The 16,953-nt window shown below is 44.6% G+C and overlaps 1 protein-coding gene across 1 annotated transcript in view; it reads right to left on the bottom strand.

Annotated features, from left to right (window-relative positions):
• The window catches only part of ARFGEF3 (ARFGEF family member 3), a 169,745-nt gene that overhangs the window by 27,581 nt on the left and 125,211 nt on the right, over positions 1 to 16,953 (bottom strand). The window contains exons 18-24 of the mRNA XM_052645866.1: positions 16,020 to 16,170; positions 13,704 to 14,021; positions 11,560 to 11,693; positions 8,824 to 8,969; positions 7,196 to 7,375; positions 3,116 to 3,260; positions 1,409 to 1,531 (exon numbers count right to left, since the gene is read on the bottom strand). Of these exons, the coding sequence (XP_052501826.1) occupies positions 1,409 to 1,531; positions 3,116 to 3,260; positions 7,196 to 7,375; positions 8,824 to 8,969; positions 11,560 to 11,693; positions 13,704 to 14,021; positions 16,020 to 16,170 (1,197 nt within the window). The remainder of the gene's footprint in view (positions 1 to 1,408; positions 1,532 to 3,115; positions 3,261 to 7,195; positions 7,376 to 8,823; positions 8,970 to 11,559; positions 11,694 to 13,703; positions 14,022 to 16,019; positions 16,171 to 16,953) is intronic.

The raw sequence follows: 16,953 nt of genomic DNA, 5'->3' as shown, positions 1-16,953 counted from the left end.
GCCCAGCATGTATAGTGGATAAGTGAGGGGCATTCATGTTCCCTCAGTTCAGCCCTCTATTTCCCGGAGTACACAGAAAAACAGAATGTGTATATAAGAACATAATGTAACAAAGATGGTCTATGGATCAGACCTGTGGCCTCCAGCCTCTTTCTTGAAACTTGCATTTTATTCCTGCTCCAAAATAAGGGGAACATGGATGAAATCACCTGGCTTCTCCATGTCTTATTTTCTTGGGCAAAGAAGTTTTGCAAGAATACAAAATAATTGTTTTGGTGTTGTTCAGTCATTAAGTCATGTCCAACTCTTTGCAACCCCATGGACTGTAGCACACCAGGCTTCCGTTTCACTAACTCCTGAGCTTGCTCAAACTCATGTCCATTGAATTGGTGATACCACTCAATCATTCTCAGTCAGTTCTTTGCATCAGGTGGCCAAAGTACTGGAGCTTCAGCTTTAGCATAAGTCCTTCCAATGCATATTCAGGGTTGATATCCTTTATATTTTTATAAGAATTGACCTTATATTTTCTTTCTTTAAAAGGTTCTCAAAGCCCCATATCTAAGAGCTCTCCAGGGTGAAAGTCTCAAAACTTGAAGTTTCTTCTAAACTTTGCATTTAACTAACTGCTACATCCTTTCACTTCCACCGCAGATAAAACTGAGCCATACCAACAGTAGGTCATGCTATATCGGTTCGGTCACTCCATGGTATATGACTCTTTGCGACCCCATGGACTGCAGCACGCCAGGTTTCCCTGTCCATCACCAACTCCCGGAACTTGCTCGAACTCATGTCCATGGAGTCGGTGATGCCATCCAACCATCTCATCCTCTGTCATCCCCTTCTCCTGCCTTCAGTCTTTTCCAGCATTGCAGTCTTTTCCAATGAGCACTCTACTGTGTTAAAGTATTTCTAAATTAAGCCTAAAAATCAGGTAGGTATTTCCTGAAACACACGAAATCTCAAGGAAGGGTGATTCCTACACTTTCAAACTACATTTTGTAATCAATAGAGTCTGGGGGAAGGCATCTTAACTTTGGCTTAAGAGCTGGGAACTCAAACTCTAATTAGGCTCATTAATTATGTGACACTGAGGATAGCAATTTCCTGTATAAAAGCAATTACTAAATATAACATTGAATGTTTTAAGATTCAAAAAGAAGTTGGAGTAAAATAATATATGAAGACACACTTCATTATAAAATTATTCCATGAACACAGTGAAAAATATCAACCCTGGACAGAATCCAAGCTGCGTTTACAGTAAGCTTCATGCTCTATGCTCCTGAGCACACAGCATAGCACCATCTGCTTCTATCCCAGGATACCTGCAGCCAGCTCACACAGAGCCATACGGATAAGGGTCTCCAGCTGTCAGGAGGCAGGAAGGGGGGGCTCCACTTACCTAGTCCTTTGACAAACTTCATAAGGCACATGATGTAACTAGTGGCTGCATTAGCAAAGACCTGGATGTTGTCGGTATTGAGAAAAGCTTCAAATACATCAAACACTGGAGCCTGGCCTTTTCCTGAAGGAGGAAGGTTACAGAGTTTTAAGAAAGTTAGGTGTCTCCCTTTCAGTTGCCCATACTCCCAGCACCTTCCAAAGAGCATTAAAAAATATATATATATATCTATTGGAGCAAAGCCCAGGTCTTTGGACTGGATAACTGGCTTGGCTCCCGTGTTGTTCTTCTCAGCTTTGCCTGCAGGGGAGCTGTAGGATGGCTATGAGGAGAGCTTAGCAGACAGATGAGGGCAAAGCTGGCTGAATGCAGGGCTGAGCAATGTGTAGGTCTACACAGGGCCATTAAACATGTGGTCCTTTGGAATTCTCCTGCACACAATCATTATAGATATGGGAAGGTTTAGATATCCCCCTGATGGCACATACTAACTTACTCATATCTGTGCTGAAAAACAGCTAACATAGAAGGCTCTGAGGCTGCTATCCTCAGAAAGGCCTGCCTCAAGGGTTGGCCCTTGGCTGGTCTGGGAACCTGGCTCACCTAATAGTCCATTAATTGGATGGTTTACTGTGCCTGGATGGTTGGCGCAAAGAGCACAGTTTGATCTGAACACCTTTCCCGCCGCACCCCCGCCCCCCCCCCCCCCCCCCCGCCCCGAGGAAGTATGGATTTTGGAATGTGTTGGGCAGAGGGTACCTAAATGACCAGCCCTTAGCTGGGTCTCTAATGGGCTTCCCTGGGTAGAAAGGCTCACACACTGCCCCTGGTTATATATACTGCTGCGTTTTCCCACTGGAGGTGAAGTGCTCCGTGGGACCCTCAAGGGAGGGGGAGAGCTCAGGGAGGCCTGCACACGGATTCTGTGATTTCCCCCTAGGATCTGGCTTGGCCTTACCATATCACTGTAATAAACCTTGGCCATGAGCCATTAATAAGTCTGAGCTATGTAATAAATCTTGGCATAACTACATGCTGAGTCCCATGAGTCTTTCTGCTGGATCTCTAAATGCAGGGTTAGTCTTGGAGGCCCCTGATCCAACATCCCTGGTCACTGGGCCTGCTGTATGGCTGCCATCTATTTCCAGCCAGATCCCATCTCCCTAATTCGAATTCCCTGTTATTTGGATATTTTCTGCTTCTTCCTAGATAGTGGATAACATTTTTCCCTTTTGGTTTTATGAATGAACTCAACACAGATATGTGAAATGACCTACGGCCCTCAGTCTTCTGTCTCCTCTGTCATTGACAGCAGGGCCTGGTAACGCTCAAGGTTCTCGACCTGCTGGCAGAACTCAGAGCTTGTATTCCTGCTACACCATTTCCTGCTGATAAAACAGCGGAATGCCAGTCTTCCCTGTTCTCCAACTTCTTTCGATAGCATGAAGCTTGACATAAAGAGCTATTGCCCCATAGCCAAAATCAGCACTCCCATTCAACACAGAACTGGAAGCCCTAGCCGGAGCAATCAAGCAAGAGTGGAAATAGAATGCATCCAAATCGGAAAGTAACATGGCCTCTTTTTGATGAGGATATGATCTTATATATACAAAGTCTTTAAGATTCCACCAAAAAATAGAACTACAGTCATTAGAATGTAGAACTAATAAACAAGTTTCAGGATGCAAAATCAACACACAGCCTTACCCATGGAATAGTCGCCCACCAGGTACTCCTTCACCTCGGACTTGTTCCCGCTGTGCACCGTTTCCAGGGCGCTGAACAAGGGCCTCCACCCTGACTGGATCTGGGCAGAGCACACTTCAACCAGCTCCCCGATGGACGTGACGACCTGCAGAGGCAAAGAGGTTGGCACTTGGTGCCTTTTCCTTCTAAGAAGCAGGTGAGTTTCTGGGAAGATGGATGTGCTTCCCGGCTCCCTATTTCTGGGTTAATTTTAGTGCAAGAGAAAAATCAAAACCTAGACAAACTCACTCAAAAGCCTTCTAAATAAGCAACCATACTGCATTAACTTGCATTTTATTAAGTGTCACTAAGCAACTTTTCACATGCCGTTTGTAAATATTTTGCTGTTTTTGAAGTTAGGTTTTTGTCTTCTCATTACTGTCTTTTTATCACTGAGTTCTTCACGCATTCTAAATGTAAGCCCTTTCTAAGACACATGGTTTGCAAATTCTTTTTCAAGGCTTTGGGCTTGTTTTTTTATTTTTAAATGGTCTCTCTTTTTTTAAAATTATTTATTTCTTGGCTGTGCCGGGTCTTTATTGTCATGCATGGATGGACTTTTGCTAGTTGTGGTGTGTGAGCTTCTCATTGCAGTGGCATCTATGCAGAACACGGGCTTCAGCAGCGTGGCATGTGGCCTCAGTAGTTGTGGTTTTTGGGCTCTAGAGGACAGGCTCAATAGTTGCGGCATATGGCCCTTGCCGTTTCACGTGGCATGTGGGATCCTCCAGGGCCAGAGATTGAACCCATGTCCCCCAAATTGGCATACAGACTCCTCACCACTTAGCTACCAGGAAAGCCCCTAAATGGTGTCTTTTGAAGAACAAAAGTTTTACATTTTGATGAAGTCCAAATCATCAATTTTTCTTTTTACAGATCCTGTTGGTGTCATTTCTAAGAAATCTCTGCCTAACCCAAGGTGGTCTCCTATGCTTTCTGTGGAAGCTTTTATAGGCTTTGCACTGTATTTAAGCCTATGACCCATTTTGAGTTATTTTTTCTGTATGGTAAATGAAAGGATATAAATTCATTTTTACTTCATACATTCAAGCACCACTTGCTAAAGGAATATCCTGTCCCTCTATTGAATTGCAATGACATCTTTGTCAAAAATCTACCATAAATGTGAGAATTTATTTCTATACTTTCTATTCAGTTCCCCTGATCAAGAAGTCTATCCTTACACCAATATTCCACAATGTAGATTCCTTAAGTTTTGAAATTGGGTAGTGTAAATTCTCCAAATTCACTGTTCTTTTTCAAATGTGTTTTCTCTATTCTAGATCCTTTGAACTTGCATATAAACTTGAAAATCATCTTCCCAATTTCTTCAAAAAAGTCTGCTGAAATTTTGATAGGAATTGTACTGAATCTATTGATCAACTTGGGGAAATCTGCCATTTAAAAATAGTGTCTTTCAATCCATGAATGTAGCATCTCACATAATTTGTTTGAATGTTTTTTTTTCCTCAGCAATATTTTGTAGCTTTCAGCATACAGGTATTTAACATCTTTTGCTAAATTCCTAAATATTTTGTTTTTGATGCTCTTGTAAAGGGAATTGTTCTCAATTTCAATTTTTGATAACTTACATCTTGGATACGGGAATGCAAGTGACTTTAATGTGTTGTTTTTCTATCCAGTAACCTAGCTAAACTCACTATTAATTCTAGTAACTTAAAAAATAAATTCCTTAGGATTTTCTATATGTAAGACTATGTTGTCTATGAACTAAGATAATTTTGTTTTTCAAAAACTGGATGGCATTAATTTTTCAGTACAGTGAGTAAAATTTATAATGCTGAACAGAATTGGTAAAGGTGGAAATCTTTGCTTTGTTCCCAGTTATTGGGAAAAAGCATTCAGTCGACCATTGTGTGAAGTTTGATATTCGATTCTCAAATACTCCTTTCATCCAATTAGTGAACTCCTTTCTAGTCCTCATTTCTTGAAAGTTTTTCATTTAAAGTGAGTGATGGGTTTTGTAAAATGTTTTCTCTGTGTCTATTAAGATGACCATACGGTTTTAATCCTTTATTCTACTAAAAAGATACACTGATTTTTGAGCTGTTAAACCAATCTTGCACTGATTCTTTCTTCAACAATCTCAAATCTTGCTGGTAAGCCTATTTAGTGGATTTTTCATTTGTTGTTGTCAACTCTAGAATTTGTATTCTTTCTGTTTCCATTTCTCTATGTAGATTCTCTATTTTTCAGACATTGTCATCTTTGAACATAATGCTTTGAACATACTTATAGTAGCTGCTTCAAAGTCTCTGTCCCCTAATTCAACATCCCAAGCCACAGCCAGGGCACAGTGAACAGAGCCCTCTTCCCATCACATGTGCTGAACTTCTTTGGCTAAATATTCTATAATTTCTACCATGAAGGTATCACTGATAAGGGTCACCACCTCTTCTAGATCCTGTGTCTGTTTTTCTTCCCACCTCCAAATCAGAATTTTGGATCTAAATAATCCTGGTTTTAGCTTAATACAACATCTGGTCTCACTCTAAGGCAGTTTCTGTTGTTTGCCCTTCCCCCCCACCCCGAGTATACATCATTGTTTCTTGTTTCTTTGAATATCTCATACTTTTTCTTGCTGAACATTGGGCATTTTAGATAATATAGCAATGCTGGATTCTGATTTATTCTTGAGTTTTTTTTTTATACTAAATTGCTCAGACTTATACTTTGAGCCTTTAAGGAGACTGCTCTCTGCTAACCAGCTGGGGAGAATATTCAAAGTTCAGCCAGTTCACAACTCTCTCTGGTGTTTTGCTTCCTGATGGGATTTAGACAGTCTATCCTATATATGTCCATATTTCAGTCAGCTAGAGATGCATAAGGAATTTACCTTGTCCTTCTATGAAATCTCTGGTTTCCGGAATCTCATGTTGTATTTGTTACTGGTTCACCATTGCAACCTTAGGCCAGCAACACTGTAGTATTCTATTGCTCATTTCCTACCAAATCTTTATTTTCTGGTGGACAAACCAGTAGTCTTCTTCAAACCAAGTCTGTCTCTTGAGCAGAAAGGCTGATTTTCCCAGTCAGCCTACACTGGTCAAATTACTATTCTTATCAATAGCTTGTAAGTGATGACTTCCACCTTCACTAAGAAGGTCACAGGCTCCCACTGTCCTTAACCAAAGTTCTGACAAGAACTGTTTTTCAGCATAAACGCTACTCAATTTGTCATCTGCCTGTGGTCAATTTCAAGAGCCCTGCAATGGATGCTTTTGACAGTTTTTTTCTTTTTGTAGACTAAATTTTTATGGAGAGGATTTGCTAACTTCTTTATGCCACCATAGCCAAAATCTCTCCTGTTCTAGATGATTGTTTAGAATTTTAATACACATAGTTATTTTAAAGTCAGTCTCTGATAACAATACCTGGATCCCTGGTGAGGAGCTGGGGAGGCTGTATGAGTCTATTTCTCTTGTTTGCTTTTCTTTCTGTATTCATGACATGTTATTTCCTAATGAGTCAATTATTTTTGACCGAAGGCAGACATTTAGCTTCACCTGATGGTCAGTTTGCTCATGGCCAATCCAGTCTCACAGCTCTGCTTCTCTGGCTTCCCACTGTTACTTAGCTTTGGGCATCTTAATATTCCTTACTTTCTTGCCTGTGTGTCAGTGTAATTAAAAAGCTTAGCCCTTATTTAACATTTTTAGTAGATTTCAGAGACAGAGGATCTGTATTCTTAGATCATCATCATAAGAAAGATACGAAGTCTCTAGTTTCTTTACCATTTGTCTTTCCATAGCAGGCAGGACAGTGGTTAAGAGTACAGTGTGGGTATGAGGGCACAGACTAGTATAGCCAGGGTGCGTCGTTCAAATCCAAGCTCCACCAATCACTGGTCATAGATCCTTAGCTAAACTGCTTACCCTCTTCTGGTCCCTGATTTCACATAGGCGTACAGTGCTGGAAAGATTAAATCTGCAGCGCTCACACAGCAGTCCTGCCGGTGCACTCAGTGAGGGCTGGCAGGCTATGGCAAAGATGGCAGCGCCACGACGGTGACACACTGACCTGGTCTTGGACGTCCTCATCACACAACTCCAGCTGCATGATACGCTCGAATGGTCGGAAGAGAGCTTCGTTAAAGTGAAAATGAGGTGGCTCATTCCAGTCCGTGAGAACCTCCGTCAGTATGTCATGGATGAAGGAAACCGCCTTCTGAGACACATGTCTTTCCTTATGGCAGGCAGCCTGAAAAATTCACAAGAGAGTCCAACGCCCTCAGGACTTCAGGCAACTAAGAATCTGGTTCCTGAAGGTTTTCCTAACCCACCTTCCTGGAGGGAGGTGGAAGCAGCAACTCTGCTAAAGAGTTCAAGGATAAGTATCAGTGAACAGCACACTGCACTGCATTTTAAATAATTTAACCAACTGATCACACACATCTTCAGTTTCACTTTGAAGTTTCTAGAAAAATAAGATTTTCTAATAACCAGGCTTCCCTGGTGGCTCAGACCATAAAGAGTCTGCCTGCAATGCAGGAGACCAGGGTTCAGTCCCTGGGAAGATCCCCTGGAGGAGAACATGGCAACCCACTCCAGTATTCTTGCCTGGAGAATTCCATGGAGAGAGGAGTGTGGCAGGCTACAGTCCATAGGGTTGCAAAGAGGCATGACCGAGCGACTAACACACACGCGGTAGAATAATTTCTTCTTCTTTTTCCCAGTAATGTGACATTTTTTGGGGGGTAGTATAGAACATGCTGACTAAATACACTGGAACCTTGTCTGGAAACTGTCCATGGTATCCTTGCTAGCTGTGCTTCAAACATATGAAGATCAGATGAGTCATTTGTCCCTCGGGGATGTGGGGTGACTGCACCAATGATGAATTACTTGACTCACATCATTGTATCTGTGTCCTTTAGTAGTCCTCTCCCATACTGACCCTGGGCTTGGATGTGTGACTTGCTTTGTTTACATAATATTTGATATTATATAATAGCAAGCATTATATACGTAAAAGACTGAGAAAATAATTCTAATTTGGGATTTGCCCTCTTGCTTTCCTTTGGAATCCTAAGAATTCCACAAGAACAAGCCAGGGCTAGCTGGCTAGAGGAGAGACCAGATGAGCTATGGCATAGCTCTACCAGATTAAGTGCTAAAGGGCTATGCAGACTAGTTACCACTGTCAAACAGGGCAACAATTTCCCCATCAACTGAGAAGTAGTCAGTCATCATGTATTGAGATAATTAGACGGATATTTAGATTACCATATAATTTATCATACAAACTGCTTCCCTTTGGAAAGTCAAAGAGGTCCTAGGAGTGTTAATTCAGTTGAGAAAACCAGGATGTATGGTTCCCCTGTGTAGAGGGAATATATTTAGCTATTAGAAAAGGGAGCCTGGCAGGAACAAAAGACATTGTTATGTTTGCGTACGAAAAAGAAGTGCCAGACTCAGGCTGGTAGCAGACCATGAAGAATAAGAAACTGGCTGTATGAGGTGCCCAGCTAAGTCACTTAAGTATAAAGAACGGTCAGAGTGAGACCAGGGCAGTGCCACCGTTGGGCTGATAGGAGCCATAATGTGTAATCAGAGAACGATGATGCTTGTGACCAGGCAATGTGGCCACAGTGCCTTTGTCCCCACCCTGCCTGGAGTCCCCGGGCCTCCCACTTTCAGGGCGCTCACCTCCACCAGGTGTGGGGCCACGAGGCTCCAGCAGCGCATCACGTGGAGCAGGGGCCTCGATTTGCTCCGCACGATCCTTAGCATGGCGTCCCCGAGGCGGAACAGGTGGAGGGCACTTTTGCGGTCTTGGGTGGACTTCACCTCTCCTACAAGAAGGCAAGACCATAAAAGCCATCAATCCCAAACTCAGAAATAGTTTGACTTGTCTAAGCATGGCTAGAGGATGAAAATCAAAGAGTCATACTTGATAAGTAGGATTATTTGGTGCGAATTTGCCAAGATAGGAAAGGAGCCCGGATTCAAGAATGAACAGGAGTTCGGTCGACAAGGTCAGAGGCCACCCATCTGTTCACGACAGCGTCCCTAGTGCCTGCTGTGACAAGTGTGAACAATGCTTGTGATAAGGAAGAATGATGTGGTTAAGTATCAATAGAAAGGTTACGGCATCGGCTGCCCAGGCCCAAATCCTGGCTCCATCATTTAACAGTTGGGTTACCATAGGCCAGAAGTTTACTTAATTTACGGTTTCTTATTGTAAAAGTGGGATAACAGTGCCTTCTCCTTAAAGTTACTTCAAGGATGAAATATGACTAATATTCAAAAGTACTCAGCACAGGCCTGGCACAGACTACCTTGCCCTCCACTCTTAACAACAGTGGCTGCAGTTATTGTCCCATTGTTCACAGCCACTGTCCACTTTGTCGGTCCTTAACAGCACCTCTGAAGCCCCTGCCAAGCAGGCCAGGCCCCTTTGCTACCCAGTAACACGCGATCTAACCTGCTTTGTCTTGCTTCCGTACAATCCTTGCTTGCTGTGATTTCTTGAAACTTCTTTGCCACCTTAGTCTTCTTCAGTCTTCTTGCTCATGTCCTCCTGCTCATCCCACAATGCCCACAAAATGCTGATCACAATCAGCCTCTAAGAACCAGAATGTGCCTTTCTAATGAGCCTGGCCATATCAAACAAACTTCAAAATGACAGTAACAAAAATCACTGACATTTACTGAATGTTTACCCTGCATGAAACATTGTGTTGGTTCTTTGTGTCTTTAATCACTTTTATTTTATTGAAGTATAGTTAATTTACAATGCGTTAATTTCTACTGTACAGCAAGGTAATTCGGGTATACATATATATACATATGTATACTTTTAAAACATTATTTTCCAATACTGTTTATCACAAGATATTGAATATAGTTCCCTATGCTATACAATAGGACTTTGTTGCTTATCTTACATATAATAGTTTCCATCTGCTAACCCCAAACTCCCCGTCCATCTCTCCTGCACCTCTCTTCCCCCTTGGCAATCACAAGTCTGTCCTCTGTCTGTGATCACTTTACTTTTAAAAGCAAACCTTAAGAAGTAAATGCAACTATTGCTATGTAGAGATTAGAAAACAGGATCAGAAAGGTGAGCTGACTTGCCTAAATTGACAGCTGGTGAGGGGTGAAGGCAGCATTTTAACTTAGATCTGATTGATTTGAAAGTCAATGCTTCCTCCTCCCAGGTCTGCTGCTGCTTCTTGCCCCTCACAGCTTTTTTTTTTTTTTTTTTGTATGCTCAGAGTCTGCTGATTTCTCCATGCAAAATATTTTGAAGGTTGCCCCTGGGCACAGAGATTCTCTGGCAGTTGGCTGGGTCTGGAAAGTTGGCTTTATATAGCTAAGGTTTTAAAGTCTATTAAAAACTCACAGGAAAGCACTGTGGTTCTCAAATTAGAATCTGCAGTAAGAGTCAAAATTCCTAATGGTGGAAAGGACCTCAGAGGCTGTGCCCTTCAACCTGCCACCACAGTGTGATCCTGGCACACGGCTCTGTGCCTCTGCCTGAATTTCTGAGAACAAGGTACTCATTGTTAACAGCACAACCTAGCTGTCAATGGACAGGTGCATTTGTGAGCAAAACCCACCACTCACGTGGGACCCACTCACGGGCGATTCAATACACCTCTACCCACTCTCCCACATGTTGGCCTTCAAGAGAGTGTTCACCTGGTAACATCCATGAAGACTGTGATTCTGTTGTTATTTAGTCACTAAGTCGTGTCCTGACTCTCTGTGACCCAATGGACTGTAGCCCGCCAGGTTCCTCTGTCCATGGGATTTCCCAGACAAGAATACTGGGCTGGGTTGCTATTTCCTACTCCAAGGGATCTTCCCGACTCAGAGATCGAAACTGCATCTCCTGCTTGGCACGTGGAGTCTTTACCACTGAGCCACCTGGGAAGCCCAGTGATTCTGACCCACCATTAAAGGGACATGCCCCTGGGGCAGTTTTTCTAAGAGCGGCCTGAGGCTTCTGTCGCGTGTTCCATTTTTCTCTCCCAGGCCTTTCTGAAATTAGAAGCTGCTCCTGCAAGTTGGCTGGACTAAGGCAGGTGTGTGCTTTGTGATATGGAGAAAAGTTCCTACCTGTGTGTGAAGCTATCTGCACCGAGTTACCACACCATTTCTACATCACAAGCAAAACTTAGCAGAACAACCAGTGACAACCAGTGCAACTGTGGCGGCGGCAGCATTTCCATTCACAAAGGATAATAACCAACCCCCAGCCAGCACCACCCACACCGATCATGTCTCAACTCTACGTGACAAATCTGCACTTGAACTTGGCCAGGGTGGCCGTGTATGAGAGGAAAGGGGGCTCAAGTCCTCAGGCAGGCTGCTGGCATCAGAGATCTGGGTTGCTTGCTGCTAGCTTCATGGCACATTCTGCAGGGAAAGAATTACCTGGCATCGCCAGCGAGTAATCAACTGTTTCCGTAACAGAATGGAAAAGCTGGGACTGCGATGCTTTCTTCAGCTGGTAAAGAAAACCTCCCAGAGCCATGAGGTTCAGTTTATCTGTAGCATCTTCAAAGAGCCTGGATGAAAGAAAAAGACTTGTTACTTAGAAACAATTCAGCAAAGTCTTTATGCAGAATGATTATGGTAATTTTCTTAAATGTGATTAATGAAAATGTTGTGTAAACGCTATAAAGAAATGTACGGTATTGTTTTATCTATTATTGCTGAGTACAAGTCTGCTCTAATTACAAGATTTTAATCTGAGGGGCACAGACCATACTAAAAATAAAAAATCTTTGTAGCCCCATGGCATAACTCAGCTGAGATGAGCACTCATTAAATGTTTGGCAAGAAGTTGAAAGATGGCAAAGCATCACTCACAGAGGCTGAACAACTGGGAATGGAATCCTCACAATTAACTTCGATTTCATAAACTATAGTAAAGAAAATCCCAGTAAATTAATCAAGGCTTTTGTTGGGCTTCAACTGATGAGTATAATGTTGGACTTGGCCCAGAGGAGGATTCGGGAGCAGGGTCAACTTGATCTGTACGCCCCCTGGGGCAGGAAATGACCTTCTTACTCCTCTGACTCATATACCCAGAGCCTTGGACATGGTAACGCTCAAGCATCTACTGCAATAATGAATATTCCCTAACATGATGGACCTTGCAGTTTCTTGTTTTCCACTCCGTTGGGCACAGACCTTTCTAGAAGGAGTTAGGGAGAAGGAAGGGAATGCAGGTAGCAAGGCTCACAGGAGGATCCAGAGGCTCACTGGACCTCGGAATGATGGACCAAACACCGGTTTATTTGGCACTTGAGAAATGAGGCGAGTCAGCCTCCCTCTGCTCTGGGGTCAAGCTGATGCCCAACCTCCAAATCCATGATGACACCAGACGGGCAAGTAGCCCTGTTGGGTGCCACGTGCTGTGAAAGGGAGAGTGTCTCCAGCAGAAGTTGAATAACAAGGCACACGGTTTTAAGATAGGAATCGGTGGATTAATCATTTATAAATTATTGAAACAAATACATCTTTCTTGTGGTCTGCAATTTCAATACCATTTGGTTTCTAGATCTCATTAGTCATTTCTTTTTCTTCTTTCCTAGTGGGAAGAATATTACATCCCACCTGACACCTGTATACCACTTTCCAGATTTCAAAACACGTTCAAAGCCACCTTAATGGTTAAACAGGAAAAAGGGATTATTGACCTGAGTTAGTGGATGAAGAAACTGAGTCTCACCGCAACTATTTACACAGACATGACTTTCCAGTTGGATGATATCAAAGCCAGGAACGAATTCAGGTTTCTGAGCCCAGCCAGCAATGCTCTTCCTACATCTCTCTGTACTCCGTGTGAACCTCACTGCACCTGTACTGGGTGGTCTGGGGCACAACCACCAAGTATGGGGAGTGCAGTGGGGTGGTCTCCAGGTGAAGGTGACCAAAGCAGTCTCCACATCAAGAAGGGCCACTAAACAGCTGGAATGACTGTTGGTTTCTCCCTCTTCACCTTAACGTGGTTGCTGGGCATCAATTTAGAATAGATCATACTCTTGGGTATAGGATTTTAAAATATTACCATCAAAAATAGTGAACATTTACTATTTGCCAAGCTCTGTTCTAACTGCTTCCAACTTATTAATTTAACCTTATGGTTACCCTATGTTACTTTATGACTATATTTTGCTATGAGAAATGGGCCCAGGGAGAGGAAGCTGCCTGTGGACACAGAGTAAGTGCAGAACCTTTGCCCTGGGTAGCCCGCTCTCCGCTCAAAAGCCTCCAGCCAATAGACAAGAGTCAATAGACAAGAGTTCATACTGAGTGTGTGGTATGGGAGACAGAGGCGGGCTTGAAAAAAATTACAAGAGGCTTTCATGACCAGCTAACAAATCAAGTTGTCCTGGGAATGATTTTGCAAGCAGAAGAGAAGGATGCAGTGTGGTCAGCAGGGGAAGGGTGCTCTGGGGGGCAGGGGGGAGAGAAGGGGAAGCGGTGGGGGGGGAACGGAGCAGGGAAGGGGGAGCGGAGGGGCCTTCCATTCCCCGCACCGCCCCAGGTGTGTTGGGAATGGCACACACCTGTCAGCCTGCGTGGAGAGCGTGAGCACCACCTTGGCAGCACTGCTGCCCGTCATGAGGCTGCCCCCACGGAAGTCGGAGGCCCGGCCTCGGCTGCCTTCTCGGACAAGCTCCTGGATGGAGAGCGGCTGGATGACGGGGGCCGCGTTCAGGGAGCTCTCCTGCTCCAGGCTCTGCTCCTGGGGCGAGCCCTCACTCTCCGGGTCCCCAAGGAGTCCGCCTCTGGGGGCCTTCTGGGGCTGGCTGATGGTCAGCGGGGGCTGAGAGGTGCCATCGCTGAAGTGGGTGTGTTCCAAGGTGCCCACGTACTCGCACACCCTGCAGAGAGTCACACATAAGCAGCTGCTGAGTTGCAGCCAGCCAGCCCAGCACGGTCAACCCCACAAGGAGATACTGAGGAGCTGGGCCAGCCTCATGGCCCTCCTGAATTGCAGCGAAGGCCGTGTCCCTCCCCCCTCCCCACTCCCTCTCTCCTCACTATATACATTTATTTTGAGTTGGACCACACAGCCTGGAGGTGGAGGTGGGAGTGCAAGGGATTCATCCGGGAAAGTATGGGAACAAAACTCTGTTCATCTCAGTCTGTCCTGTCCAGATACTGGCTTATCAGGACTTTGGCTGTTTGAACGCATTTTCCCAAAGGGTCCTCGTCCCTCTCTGTCTTGTGCTCTAGTCAGGATTTGGGAAACATCTCCTTTCTCTGAGATCCCAGAATGAATATGCATATGGTGAACTGGCTCTTTGGCCACAGTGGGCCCTCATTTCAGGGATTCTGCCCAGCTTTGTCCCACTGAATCCTGACAGCTCCACGTAACCCCCACTGGGGCGGAGTAGTCACCTGATCACAGTCAACTCAGAGAAAAGACACAACATAGTACAATCTTCAGCTTCCACACAAACTGTTCCCCGACAGGACCTGGGACTGGAGACCCCCTCATCCCAGGATAAGTCCAGCTACTAGGAAAGACTACTTTGGATAATCTACTCTGATGTTCCATAATCGGGCCAGTTTTTTAATCCAAATAAATCACTCGGGTACAATTTAAATCTTTTTCCTGTTTGCTTGTGAGAGCAATGGAGAACATCTGGTCACCAGCCCCCACAGTAGAACCCACTGTGCTCCACACCAATTCATCCTGGCCCGTTCACATGCTCCTCTCCACAAAAGTCTCTCGTGGGCTTTTCAACCCTAGAAGGATCTTTGAAAGTCAACCGAACTCACTCAAGGCTGGATTTTGTTTGAGGACAATAAACAGAACCTAGGTTAGGCCACTGTCCTAGGCAAGATCAGGACGCCTGAGCCCGGCCATGGGGCTGTCATCCTGCTACTGAGCGCCCCTCCTCTGCTCGGCCAGAACTGAGCCTGGAGACGGCGGGTATATGCCGAGGAGAAGGGGAAGAAGGTGGGCAGTCGCCCTGTGCCTCCTGCTGGGGGACGGTGGTCCTTCCTTTGTCTCAGGTCTGGCTGATGGCCAGTGCTGGGGGAGGAAGGATTTTCTTCTTGGTCGTGGGAGGACTATAGAGCTCTTCCTTTGTTTTTTACAGGTGTTGTGGGAGGTTCTTTTATGTTGATACTACAAAGCTAAGAGTCAAATTTTTGGCCAATTTTGGCACAAGAGGCTATTCCATTTTTTTCTTTGTCTAGATAAATCAAAAGTTGTATTTATTATGCACCCATGTAATTTATCAAAAGTCCTTTCAATAAAGACATTACTAAACATACAGGAATGTTATGTTACTGACACATGACCAGCTTTTAGATATGCCTTATTCACCTGACTTATGTGGTCTTTTACCAGACTCTGTTTAAGAATCAGTTTTTCTTCCCTGGGACAACATATCTGCCTCTCAGACAATGTCAAGTGATAATTCACTGTTTTCTAAATTCAGTTCTGTCACTGTGTTCCTCAACACATATATTCAGTTAAGCCCTTATTCCCTCTTCTCTTTTTAATTTCTCACTTAGCGTTTATCCAAACTCTGTGACTTACTGTAATCTACAGGGCCTTCCCTGGTGGCTCAGTGGTAAAGAGTCCGCCTGCCAATGCATGAGACATGGGTTTGATCCTTGGGTCAGGAAGATCCCCTGGAGAAGGCATGGCAACCACTCCAGTACTCTTGCTTGGGAAATCCCATGGACAGAGTAGCCTGGTGGGCTACAGTCCATGGGGTTGCAAAGAGTCGAACATGACTTAGTGACTAAGCATCCCTGAAGTGCTGGCAGGCATGGGAGTCTACTTCTTCCACGCAGCACCCCCTCCCCACCCTCATGGCAGGCAGGTGCCAGGCCTGCAGGGCGGGGATCCCATTGCGCACCTGAACACATGTGGCCAGCAGTCGGGGTTGTGGCTGCCCATCTCCAGGCCGACACTGAGGATGGCGTCCATGCACAGGACGTGGGCTGTGTGCAGCCACACCCCCTGCAGCTTCCCGATCTGCTCCAGTTTCTGCTCCACTTTTAGTTTCACTGCACCAGAAAGACATTCATTACAGTACAGCCCAAGCAAGGGAGACAGAAGGGGAGTGAGACTGGAGGGAAAGGAGAGAACGCGTGCTTGTGCAAGGGCAACAGGAAATGGAGATGTCACTAGAGGTCACTGGCAGTGAAATCTTCAATGACACGTCCCTGAGGCTCATCATGCAAACTACCCAGCCCACAGGCCCACAGACACTGGTGACACCAGCTCTGCGGTTTCAGAAGTGGATGGATTCAAGCTGGGATCTGGGTCAGTCACAGCAGTGAGGATGGGCTTTGAGTGCCAATCCCAGCTAAAGCTGTCTGTGCCCAGAACCATCCTCTGCTCCTGTGTACTCATACTGAAAATAAGAAAGAATTCCTGGCAGTCAGCAAGTCCTCTCTGAGGTTTATTTACTGTTAGGTGTTCACAATGATGATCATCTAAAACAACATGCTTGTACACTCTGAGTACCATGATGACTGCTTTATAACTGAAAATGCCCATATTTTACTCCCAGAGCTTACATTTATACTCGTGATCTTCAAATAATACTTTTAAAAGTGTAGATAATGCGTGAGAAAGGATGTAGAAGGTGACCGAAAATGTCAGTTATGCAAAACGCCAAGACAGGGACAAATGAGAGCATCCTCCATGAACCAAGGTGTCCAGTCATTGGAAGATGGGTCTAGTGGGATAATCGAGTCCAGAACCCAGAAACACAGCACGCTCACTTCAGAGGAAGCCAAACCATGCTCCTACTGTAAGGGGCAAACTGATTTTTAGTAAAGCAT

Source organism: Budorcas taxicolor, chromosome 9 (assembly GCF_023091745.1).
Source record: "Budorcas taxicolor isolate Tak-1 chromosome 9, Takin1.1, whole genome shotgun sequence".
NCBI lineage: Eukaryota > Metazoa > Chordata > Mammalia > Artiodactyla > Bovidae > Budorcas > Budorcas taxicolor.
The sequence above is the reverse complement of the archived record's forward strand: the minus strand, read 5'-3'. Positions and strand labels throughout refer to the sequence as shown.